Source organism: Pan troglodytes, chromosome 10 (genome assembly GCF_028858775.2).
Source record: "Pan troglodytes isolate AG18354 chromosome 10, NHGRI_mPanTro3-v2.0_pri, whole genome shotgun sequence".
NCBI lineage: Eukaryota > Metazoa > Chordata > Mammalia > Primates > Hominidae > Pan > Pan troglodytes.
In genome coordinates this window covers 72,905,208-72,917,887 of record NC_072408.2, presented here as the reverse complement: position 1 = coordinate 72,917,887, position 12,680 = coordinate 72,905,208, and the positions used below count along the sequence as shown (strand labels likewise).

At 37.8% G+C, this 12,680-nt stretch overlaps 1 protein-coding gene across 3 annotated transcripts in view; it reads left to right on the top strand.

Moving 5' to 3' along the window:
* The first annotated feature begins 858 nt into the window (after window positions 1-858).
* Window positions 859-12,680, top strand: part of ETNK1 (ethanolamine kinase 1) — a 65,509-nt gene continuing 53,687 nt past the window's right edge. The window contains exon 1 of one of the 3 annotated variants that reach the window (XM_009425734.5): window positions 859-1,330. In XM_009425734.5, coding sequence (XP_009424009.1) covers window positions 908-1,330 — 423 coding nt within the window. In that variant the 5' untranslated portion in view covers window positions 859-907. The remainder of the gene's footprint in view (window positions 1,331-12,680) is intronic. The other 2 variants (XM_016923814.4, XM_016923813.4) reach the window with 2 other exon arrangements.

Below are 12,680 nucleotides of genomic sequence, written 5' to 3'. Positions count from 1 at the left end.
TGTAAACTTAATGCTAGTGAAGTAATTAAACATTTTGAATGTTAATTAAACTCAGTCCAGTTAAGGGTTTTATTTACTACTAACAAACGTATTCACCGTGTGCTAAGTGCTGCAGGGAATCCCAGCCCGTTTTCCTCCATCTAAAAGGAAAATTAGGAGGTCCCAATACTTTACTTGTAGATTTTCCAGTTTCTACCATTCCCTGTAAGGCACTGAGACGCAGGATTTCAAGCCCCACTCGGGGTACCCTGGCATGGACATCGAGTCGTTCTAGCGCTGAGCTTCAAAACTATTCCTTTCCTTCCCTTTCTTCTTCATACCAGACTCTAACCTGTTCTCCCTAGCTTCGAATTATTCACTGTATGGTCGAACATCTTACTCCACAAATAACTTCTGAAGTGTTGCAGTTGTCTTACCCAAATACCTGAACTCAGCTTGTCCCGAGTACTGCGATCCCGTGTACTGCTAATGGGAATATAGTTAACCCAACTAGTATGAGGTCCCCAGTACACAGCAGCTCCAAGATCAAGGCGACCGAGTAACACTGCTTGCCTAGACTCAGGCCAAGTTCGGAGAGTGATCCTGGGGTTATTTTAGAACGTGTCCCTTGCTTCCCAGAAAAATTCAGTCGTTAACTCAAGTCCGGATGCCCAATGACCATTCGGATAAGGTGAGCTAAAGCTTCAATGCCTTGAGGGGCTTGGCAGGGCTCGGGCTCATCCAGCAGAAGCAGCCCCGCTTTCCAGACTAGCAGTTCCCAGGGATGGGTGTGTGCTAATCGCAGGCCAACAAGCCCAGCGCGGTACAGAGGTCCCATTGTGACCGGAGGCGAGAAACCCCGCCTCGGCACCCTGACGCAGCGCAGGACCCGCCCCGCGCGTGACGCCAGCGTCAGGCCAGCCCCGGCATGCTCTGCGGCCGCCCGCGGTCCAGCGCCGACAACAGGAATTTTCTCCGAGAGCGGGCCGGGCTCAGTTCAGCTGCTGTCCAGACCCGGATCGGCAACAGTGCCGCCTCCAGACGTTCTCCTGCCGCTCGCCCGCCCGTCCCAGCGCCCCCAGCCCTCCCGCGAGGGCGCCCCGGGACGGAAGGATCCACCAGTCTGTCGGCGCCCGCCGTTCTCGTGGTCGCCGTCGCCGTCGTCGTGGTGGTAGTCTCCGCCGTCGCCTGGGCCATGGCCAATTACATCCACGTCCCTCCCGGCTCCCCGGAGGTGCCCAAGCTGAACGTCACCGTTCAGGATCAGGAGGAGCATCGCTGCCGGGAGGGGGCCCTGAGCCTCCTGCAACACCTGCGGCCTCACTGGGACCCCCAGGAGGTGACCCTGCAGGTAACGCCCACACCTCAGCTCTGGGTCTCTTATGCCCCTCACGCGGCTCTGGGGGTCCTCACCACAATCGCCTCTGTCCCACGATGACCGAGGAGGACCTAGGGCAACATCTCCTTAAGTCTATTGGGAAGTGACCCTGTATTTCCCCTCACACCTAGGAGGGTCACTCCCCCTTCCCGTCGCAGTTGCTCTTTGAGATTGACCTGAGGCACATTTTCTCTTTCTAGAAGCCGCTGCGTAAGTGACGGACTCATCCACGGGGGGAGATTCCTGCTGATAGTTGCCCCTCCTCCCACTCCCCAGTCCACGGTCACTGCAAAATGAACCTTTCCACTCCGCTTGCACGGGGTCCTCTTCTACCTCCTCCCCTCCCACCAGTAATGCAGTCATTAATCCTCTCTGATCTTTCCTTCCTCTCCCCTCCCCCTGCGATGTGCTTTCATTGATGCCTCACACTGCGTTTTGTCTTCCCAAACCCTGGCGTACTCTATTCCCAAAGTAATGACCACGACCATGCATCGCTGGGTCGGTTCTTAGGTAGCACCACACACATTGTTTTGTTTGAGTCGATATTTCTGAATTATTAAAGTCGTCTTACTGAAATTAATACGTGATACTAGAAGGAGCAGTGGCTTGTGACTATTTCCTTTTCATGAGACACCGTGTTGATAGAGAAAAAATTGGGAGGAAAAAAATCCCTGAGACTCTAGGAGTTCTCTAATAAGTTGGAAGTTATGATTTCCACTACGTGATTTTTTTTGAATACTAATCTGTTTTTAGCTTTAGTTTCAGGAACTAGATACAAAAATAGATCTCTTTTTCTCCTTTTCCCTTGCAAACAAAAAAAACAGTAATTTTCAAGATTGGGATATTTGGGATTTGTTCTAAATCTGAGCAATAATGTAAGAACATTCATTTGAATTAGCCAAATCATCTGCCTCGTTTTGATGACTAATTTATTCACCAATATTTGTTGATTTATTTGCTAAATTCTTCGCTAAACTAGCCAGCCACCCATACAAAGATGAATAAAACATGAGCAGTGCCTAGGGCCCAGAACAGTTCCTGACACTTGGGTTTTCATGTGTTAGTTTCAGTTCTTATTACCTAGAAGAGTTTTTAAGCAGATTATTTTAAAGGACCCGTATGTTTTGGAAAAGAAACTTGTTAGACAACAAATTTTGAAATTTAAGGGAGTATTTGTTAGCCGAGTATATAGGAAATAGTGAATCCAAAGTGATTTTTATGTCATTTAAAAAATATATTTCCTTTAAAGGAAATGTGTCTTCCAAATTGAAATTCAGTACTTGTTTAGTTTATCAATTTGTTTGTATTTTATTATATAAGACTCTAAAATTTATTAAGATGATTTGTTTTCTGGCAGTCACTTATACATAAAACATTATTAATTAAAAAGTGCTACTTCCTGGTAAACTCTAGTGTTGGCAGATCAGTTACTTTTAAGCAGTGACTTTAAAGCTTTGAAGACTGGAATTTCCTTTGATGTATTTGTCTGTAGAATAGTAATAATAGCTACTGTGGGGTTAGTTAAATTATTTTTTTTTTTATCTTAGTCGCCCAAACAACCATATTAGGTAGGCACTATCATTTTAGGTGAAACTCAGTGAAGTAAGCCAGGATGTAGGTAAAAAAGGGCAAAATGTAGTGACATTAAACTGTTTTTGCTTGTTGGAAAGTAACTACGTGTGATTAAATCTTGGTTTCTTGTAGCAACTTTTAACCTAAAGACCTTTGGGTTTATAATCCGAATTTTTAATATTTGTAAGTGCAGGTAAATACTACCATTTATTTTTCCCTAAGATGATTATTAGTTAGAAATACATTCCCTCCATGTGCAAGCAAAGCTTTGGTCTAGAAGCTGTCCTAAAAGCATCTGCTAAGCTGAATTGATGATTATTCACCTTTCAACTCAATAGATCTGGCTCCTTGCATTCTAGGTCATTGCAAACACTACTTTCATAATGGTTCAGAATTTCTTTAGTAAATCTCAATGGAAATATTTTCTTTTGAGATTTTACTGTATTTCCCTTGAAATAGATAAGAATCATACCTCACATTTCAGAGGAAGTATGTATTATATAGTCGACAGAATATAATGAGAGCAGTCGAGTATCAGTAATGTAGCCTGTTTTTTTTCTCAGTTTTTTTCTAACATTTTTGTATGTTTAAGATATACTTTAAATGTACTTTAGAAACTTACTGTAGTAATACTTATCTGGTGATTGATTATTCCTGCAAGCTGAACTATCCAGAGCATATCAGAAAATAAAAAGAAAAAAACAAGCTAAAAAAGACTTACTAGAGTCAAAATGATAGAAGGCCCAGTCTTTGCTCAGAATTTGTGGGTACATGGAGTAAATATATCTCATTTTAGACAGAATTCCTGTTCTTACTAGATTAAAAGAATAAATTATAAAGGAGATGGTGAGGTTTTCGGAGTATAGTAGCAGAATAGGCAGAGTAAATCTAAAACAACAATACAGCCACAGTGCTTTGTATTTAATAATCCTTTACTGTTTATAAAGCACTTTCACATGCATTCTCCCAACTATCCTGTGAGGTAGATGTAGACGGTACTGTTAATATGTATCATATAGTTAATGAAACTGAATTTGCCGTTTACAAATGGCAGATCTGAGATGATAAACCATCTTATGAATTATTGTTCTTTGACCAAGAGTTTTGTTTGTATATTATGATTTAAGCAGGGAAGGTGCTTCTGTATAAAATTAATTTCTTAAAAGCTTTGGCTCATAAAAAGATTCTGCTTTAAAGTTCCCTTGAACATAAATTTGCATTACTTTTTTCATATGTGACACCATTTTAGGAAAAAGGGATCACTTAAGCTTTCCTTCACGAGTGACTTTTGTTGTGTAACAACTGTCTAACTTATTTGAAGATTTGGATTTTCAATTTTTATACTTTTCTTTGGAGAGTCATCGTATAAAGGAATAAAGAATCAAGTCAGATCTCAGGTCCATAATAATTCTCAACGGACTCTTAAAATTGTTTTTCATTTTCTGAAGAGCTGATGAATTAGTGTTTGGAATATTCCAGTTATGTTGTCTCAGGGTCTTTCTGTTTGCAGTATTAAGCAACGTTGTTTTTCTCACTAACTTGTTACTATGAATTTTTCCATTACTTGGGACTTATAGTAGATAATGGCAAAGGCTTCATAGGTAGGAATTAATACCGTAATTATTATTTAACATTACAAAACTAATATATTTATTCCTTTGTTGGGTCTAAATGAGATTGCTGGCTATATGGTACCTTATAGCAACTTAGCTTTTCAATAACAGTGTGTTACAGTGCTCAAGAGCATGGGGTTTGAACACGGTCCTAGTTTTGAGTCCAGATTCTATACTTTACTAGCTTTGTTACTCTGGTCAAATCATTAAACTTCCTGTCTCAGTATCCTGAGCTGTAAAATTGATCCAGTAGTTGTCCCTACCTCAATGGGTTATTGTGAGGGTAAAATAAATGCTGTCTTTCATGATAATTATTATTGCTGCTGAGCACCTACTATATATTGGATACTTGAATCAAAAAACAAATATTTGCTCTTTGAAATTCCTAGTCCGATGGGGAAGACAAATAAGAAAATTATAACAACGTAATGTTTATGGAATGAACATTCAAATTTAGTTCACATGCAAAGATTACCCAAGAAGTTTAAAAAATGTACTGTTCTTTCTGCTTTACTACAGGTTTTTGCCTGTTATTGAATGCATATTTTAAAAAATCTTTTCATTATTTTTTTAAGCATATGTATTCTATCATGGAAATTAATCTTTGTGTTAGGTTGTGTAGCTACACAGCAGTTTTCATATCCTTCCTCTTTCTAACAGTGTTGGAGGTAGTTACCTAAATAATCTATTAAAAACCTGTAACTCCTCTTAATATTGATAGTTGATATTTTATATTGGTCTTTGCCTTAAAGGAAGAAGAAAAAGCCAGATCTATACAATTGCTGTATTAAGTTATGTTTCCACTAGTGTTCTGATATAATAATTGATTTTCGTTTCTGTTTTTAAAAAGATGAGTTTGTTCCTTTAAGCAGTAGCTTCTGAAAAGTCTTAGGTAAGCTAATGTAGTAAGTTAGGGCTAATTTTTTAATATATTAAAAATAAACAATATATTAGTTTACTTTCCCTAAGATTATAGGAAATCTTGAGTCCTGTAGATACAAATAAGGAGTCATGGTTTATATTCAGTGTAACTTTTAATGTTAGTGATTATATCCAGTTTCCTGTTTCCTATTCCCTCCCTGTCTTCAGCATTTTAGAATAATAAAGTATGTAATGTTTAATAGACGCCCATCAAAAACATGAAATATTTGTTAGGCTCCCATGTATTTTATTAAGATGTGACTATGAAGACAGGAGCCTAAAGTGCTAGTTTGTTTTCATGTATAATAGCAATGTAACTTGGACTACGCAAACTGCGTCACATCTTTTTGGGGACTGAGCATAATGTGGAAAGAGGATGGTTTTTGAATATTATTTCCAGCCATTTATAACCTTTGGCAAGTTTTAAAGTCTCTATAAAATGGTATTACCTTGGAAAATAGTCATGAGAATTCAATGAAATACCTACAATTACGCATCGCATGTTTTGGTACTACGTTCTTCCACCTCTCATTTCCAATTCTCCCATCCCAACTGAGAGAGTTGTGAGCTCCTAAAATTCAGTAATTCTGACATGTGTTTTTTGTACTAGGTGTAATGCTAGTTTTCAGTAAGAGTCCTTGTACAACTAACTGTAGCACAAGGTAGGCATAGAAGAACGTAGGACAGAAGGCTTCATAGAGGTGGGGGTACCTGAGCTAAGCTTTGAAGGGTAGATGAGATCAGATTGAAAAGGGAAACATTTCTGAGCAAGGAAAACTATCTCACAAAGGCAATGAAGCTAGACTTTGAGTAGCTTACTCATCATTTAGGACATCATGGGAAGCCACTGGATATTTTTCTTTTTGTATTTTATTTTATTTTATTTTTTTTGAGACAGAGTCTCGCTGTAGCCCAGGCTGGAGTGCAGTGGTGTGATCTCAGCTCACTGCAACCTCCGTTTCCCAGGTTCAAGTGATTCTCGTGCCTCAGCCACCCAAGTAGCTTGGATTACAGATGTGCGCCACCATGCTCAGCTAATTTTTGTATTTTTAGTAGAGTCGGGGTTTCACCATGTTGGCCAGGCTGGTCTCGAATGCCTGACCTCAAGTGATCCACCCACCTCGGCCTCCCAAAATACTGGGATTACAGGCATGAGCCATCGCACCTGGCCTGGATATTTTTAAGTAGGTAAATTATATCATGTATTAGAGAAGTGACAGGCAACAATGTAGAGAAGGGTTGTTTGAGGGAAATGTTTTAAATTGGGAAATAATGATCACTCAGGACATTGGTTTTGAAACTAGTGGTTACCATACATTAATAGGATGCCAAATCAATATAGTGTCTTGAGACCATTACAGTTTAAAAAGATGAGTTAGAATAAGTTATGGTAGAGGTTACATCAGACAGAGCCTTGCAAGTAGTAAGGTAAGTACTCTTTTTTTTTTTTTTTGAGATGGAGTTTCGCTCTTGTTGCCCAGGCTGGAGTGCAATGGCGTGATCTCGGCTCACCGCAACCTCTGCCTCCCAGGTTCAAGCGATTCTCCTGCCTCAGCCTCCAGAGTAGCTGGGATTACAGGCGCCTGCCACCACGCCCGGCTAATTTTTGTGTTTTTAGTAGAGACGGGGTTTCTTCATGTTGGTCAGGCTGGTCTCAAACTCCCGACCTCAGGTGATCCACCTTCCTCAGCCTCCCAAAGTGCTGGGATTACAGGTGTGAGCCACTGCGCCCGGTGGTAAGTATTCTTTTGTGAAGTGTGCTTTAGTTTTATATAAAAGTGTCTATGTACATATTATATCAAATGATAAATATATTTCTTCCTGTGTATTGCATTTAAAAAGTTTGAGAAAATAGTTTGAGAGAGACTGTTGTGTTAGTCCAGACAAGAGGTGCTGGGGCCCAGATTAGGACAGATGAGATGGAAATAAGGTACAGATTTCACATTTCAGAAAATAAATGTGCAGGACTTGTCAATTGATTACAGGTTAGGGAAGAAAGAAGATTAAGGTGTTTTTTGTAGGGGAAGGAGTGGATGACAAAGATAGGGAAGTAGTAGAAGACCTTTAAGAAACCAGAGGTTCTATTTCTCTTTATTTTGTTTTCTAAGGAGTTATTTTACTCTTTGATATACCAGATTGGCTATAAATACATTTTTAACATTCTTTTAAAAATTGTGAAAAACAGCAAACATATAGAAAAATGGATGAATCATAAATTGTTGTAAAACATATACCCACCCCAACCCAGGAAAAGAAAATTAATTTCCAGCAACCAAGTGTCTTCATTTTCCTTCATAGTCTTGATCTCTCCCTCCCTCTAGTGGTAATCTTAATAGCAGATTTTTTTTTTCTAATTAACAAAATAGAATGTTTTGAATTAATTCTGTTTTGAAAATAAGTACTCTGAGAAAATAATAAGTGCATGAAGGTCTTTGTACAGGAAACCGTATGAACATGAAATAATTTAGTTTTACTAAAAGGTTGTACCACAATATTATATTAAAACTGAATAGGAGAAAAAAATCAATTTCCTATCATCAATATTCTATTCACAACCGTTTTATTTTTATTACCTTCTACTTCTCCTACACATATTTTACATAGTTGCAATCATACATACAATTTTATATTCTTTTTTTCACTTGCCCTTTATAAACATTTTCCCATGTTTGAATGGTATTGACTATAATTTTTGATAGTCACAAACCTAATATTTGATGATCATGTTAAACATAATGTGACTTAGTTATTATTTATTATTTTTTAAATTTTTACTTTTTTTTTTAAAGAGATGGGATCTCATACTGTTATCCAGGCTAGAGTGCAGTGATGCTATCATAGCTCACTGCAGCCTTGTACTCCTGAGCTCACGCGATCCCTTCTACATCAGCGTCCAGAGTACCTGAGACTAAAGGTGCATGCCTGCCTAATTTTTAAATTTTTTGTAGTGATGTGGTCTTGCTGTGTTACCAGGCTGGTCTTAAACTCCTGGCCTCAAGTGATCCTCTTGCCTCAGCCTCCCAAAGTGCTGGGATTACAGGTGTGAGCCACTGTGCCTTGTATCAGTGTTTTGCCTCTTTTTGAATTTTATTTAATGGCATCATATGAAATATGTGTTTTTTAAAAATTTTGGTTTGGCGTATGCCCAGATTTTGAGAGATTTATTCATGTGTATATAGTTGTAGTTCTTTTCCATGACCGACTAGCATTCCATTTTAAGAATATACCTCAATTTATATGTCTCCTACTGTTAATGGACACCTAGGTTGTTTTCATGTTTTGGCTATCAGAAATTATGCTTCTTACAATTATACTTTTTTTGAACACGAATATCCATTTCTGTTAAGTGGATACCTAGAAGTAGAATTTCTGAGTCATCTAGTTGTGTATTTTCAGCTTTGTTAGACACTTTCAGTTTTCTGAAGTGATTGTCCCGGTTTATATTCCTAACAGCATTATGTGAGAGTTTCACTTATGGTATATCTTTACCAATAATTGCTATTGTCTGTCTTTATTTTTTTCTTTCATCACATTGGCCAGGCTGGTCTTGAACTCCTGGCCTCAAGCAATCCACCTGCCTTGGCCTCCCAAAGTGCTGGGATTACAGGCGCGAGCCACCGCACCCGGCCTGTTCTTTTCTTTTGGTCTGTTTTGTCCGTTACTGTAGCAGTACCACTCTGTGTGGATTACTCTCAATCATTGCTACAGGACTTGGTATTTGATGTAGTTATTATAGGCTTTGGTGTAGGACTCCAGCTTTGTTCGTTTTTAAGATTGCCGTGACTATTCTTGACTTTTTAAATTGCCATATAAATTGTAGACTCAATTTTGGGATTCCCACAAAAGAAACTGGATAGGATTTTGATTATATTTTGTGGAATCAGTAGATAAATTTGGGGAGAAGTGAATTCTTTTAACAATATTGAATCTTAAAATAAATTTTTAATTTCTCTCAAACTTTTGAAGTTTTCACTGTGGAGATCTCATGTGTTTTATTTGATTTATCCCTAGGTATTGACACTTTTTGATATTATTGTAAAGGGTATCATTTAAAAAATTACTTTATTGTTGGTATATAGGATTATAATTAATTGCTTTATACTGAATTTTTTTCACACACTCTAAAGGTTTTTATGTAGATTATTTTGCATTTTCTCTATGTATAATCTGAAAATAATACATATTGCTGTCTCCCCTTCTGTCTTTTTGTCTTACTGCACTAGTAAGGACCTCTCTAACACACTTGAAAAAGAAGATAAAAGGTGATAGTGGTCATTTTTATTTCCCAGTCTTAAGGAGAACATTTTCAATAATTTATTGTTAGGTATGATATATGCTATAGATTTTCTTTAATGACTCTACCAGATTAAGCAAGTTACTTTTTATTCTTAGTTTGTTAAGTATTTTCATCATGAATGATGAATTTGGCCAAATGTTTTTTCTGCATTTCATGATGATTATAAGATTTTTCTTAATTTTTCTCTTATTGAGGTGAATTACTTTGATTGAAAAAAAATTTGAATGCTAAGTTACCTTTGCATTCCTGGAGAAAACCCTATTTGGTTGTAAATAGTCTCTTTTTTATTACTGTATCAATTGCTAATATTTTGATTAGGATTTTTGCAGCTCTGCTTATGAAAGAGATTGGTTTGTAATTTTCCTTTCTTACAATGTCCTTGACAAGTTTTGGTACCAAGTTCGGAGGTGTTTCTTCTTTTTCTATTTTTGGAAGAGTTGCTTTTAATAATACATGTTTAAGGTCTGTAGTGAAGTTTATTTCTTTATCATTTGTGTCGCTTTATTGTCTTCATACATTTTGCTAAGAAGTTATCAACTGTATTAATCTTTTCAAAGAACAATTTTTGTTTGTTTTGAGGCTGGGTCTCACTCTGTTGCCCAGGATTGAGTGCAGTGGTGCGATCATGGCCCACTACAGCCTCGACCCATGTGCTCGCCCCATGCCCGGCTAATTTTTGTATTTATTTATTTATTTATTTATTTGTACAGACAGGATTTCATCATGTTGCTCAGGCTGGTCTTGAACTCCTGAGTTCAAGTAATCTGCTCACCTTGGCCTCCCAAAGTGTTGGGATTACAGGCATGAGCCATCACATCTGGCCCAAATAACAATTTCTGACTGTTGAGTTTTTCTATTTTATTGATAGTTTTGTCCTTCATTATTTCCTTCCTAATCATTTTTTGAAGGTTGATTGGCTATTTTTCTAGCTTCTTGAGCTGGAAGCACTAATTTTTTGCCTTTTAAATTTCTATTATTCATTACATGTCTTTGTAAGTACCCACAAGTCTTGACATGTGTTGGAAAAGGCGGTCTCATGCACACAGCCTTTCCGCCCCTTCTCACCAAATAAAAATGGGCCTTGGGCCTGAAACACTTTCTTACCAAGCGATAGAGTCCTCACAGCCTGTGCTGGACCTGTCACTCTGTGTGAAATATTTTTCCCTGTTTTACACTCAGTGTGTCCTCCTTTGCTCTGCTTCAGCATGTGTGTCATATGTCAGCTGGCTCACCTACAGTATCTCCCCATTGGGAAAGGGATGGAGGGACGGGGTTGGTCTGCTGTAGCCCAAGAAGGGTGTGTGTAGACCAGTTGTTGGCATCAGCTGCTGGGAGGAACTTGCTCACCATGGGATACCAACACCTATTACTGAAGCTGATCTTGCTTTGTCTCCTCTCTGTGTAAGTAAAGCGTTGTTCCATGCAGTGCTTGACTGTGCATCGTGTTTTCTTTGGTGACTATGATACCAAGATACAATGAACAGAAATTCTAAGACTTCTACTCCTGATATTAGGTGACAGATACCACTTGCTTGACAATATGTGTTTATTATCATTCAGTTCAAAATGTTTTCTAATTGCCATTGTGGTGGTTTTTTCTTTACCTCACTCATTTTACATATGTATTTGATTCATTTCCAATGAGTTGATGCATATTTAATTTTTTAAAAAAATGGTTATAAAAACATAAAAATTTATTATCTTAACCGGTTTTATTTGGTGTGTGTGTTATTGCTATCTAGCTCATATCCACTGTAGTTTGAGATGATACTCTAAGTGATTTTCATCCTTTGATATTTGTTGAGGCTTGCTTTATAATGAAGCCCATAGTCAATTTTGGTAATGTTTTGTGTAGTCTTGAAAAGAATGTATGTTCTTGGCCGGGCACAGCCCAGCACTTTGGGAGCCTGAGGTGGGCAGACTGTTTGATTCCAGGAATTCAAGATTAGTCTGGCCAACCCTGTCTCTACAAAAAAAATGCAAAAAGTTAGTGGTGATGCATGCCTTAGTCCCAGCTACTCGGGTGGCTGAGGTGGGAGGATTGCTTCAGCCTGGGAGGTTGAGGCTGCAGTGAGCTGTGATTGTGTCACTGCACTGCAGCCTGGGTGAACAGAGTGGGACCCTCTCTCAAAAAAAGGTAAGAAAAAGAATATTCTGTTGTTGAGTGTAGTGTTCTGTGTATGTCAGTTAAGTTGAATTTTTAATTTTGTTGTTTAGAGCTCTTACTACATAGTGATTTTTCTCTGCTAAAAAAAAAATGAGGTCTTGGAAAAAAAATAGTGTCATCTATAAGCATTAAAAAAATTAAAAATGAGGTCCTGAATGGTGTGCTCAAATTTCCAACATTTATTATGGGATTTGTTTAATTCTGTAAGTTTTTGCTCTATATCTTTTGAAGCTGTATTGTTGGATGCATGCACATTTAGAATTTTTATATCTTCTTGGTGGATCAATCCCTTAGTCATTATAAAATGTCCCTCCTTTAGTAATATTTCATTAAGGTCTATTCTATTTGATATGAGATAGCTACCTCAGCTTTCTTCTCTATGTCTTTTGTAAGCAGCATATAGAGTTGTGCTTTCATATCCATGACTTCTGCATCCATGGATTCAAGCAACTGCAGATTGAAAATATTAAGAGAAAAAAAAGATGGTTGTTTCTGTACTGAACATGTGCAGATATTTTTTCTTGTCATTATTCCTTAATACAGTATAACAACTATTTACATAACATCTACATTGTATTAGGTATTATAAGTAATCTAGTGATGATTTAAAGTATATGGCAGAATATAAATAGGTTATGTGCAAATACTACATCATTCTATACAACAGGCTTTCAGAATGTGTAAAATAATATGAACAAAAAAATTTAAATCAAAATATAACAGGCTTGAGCATTTGTAGATTTTGGCATTGTT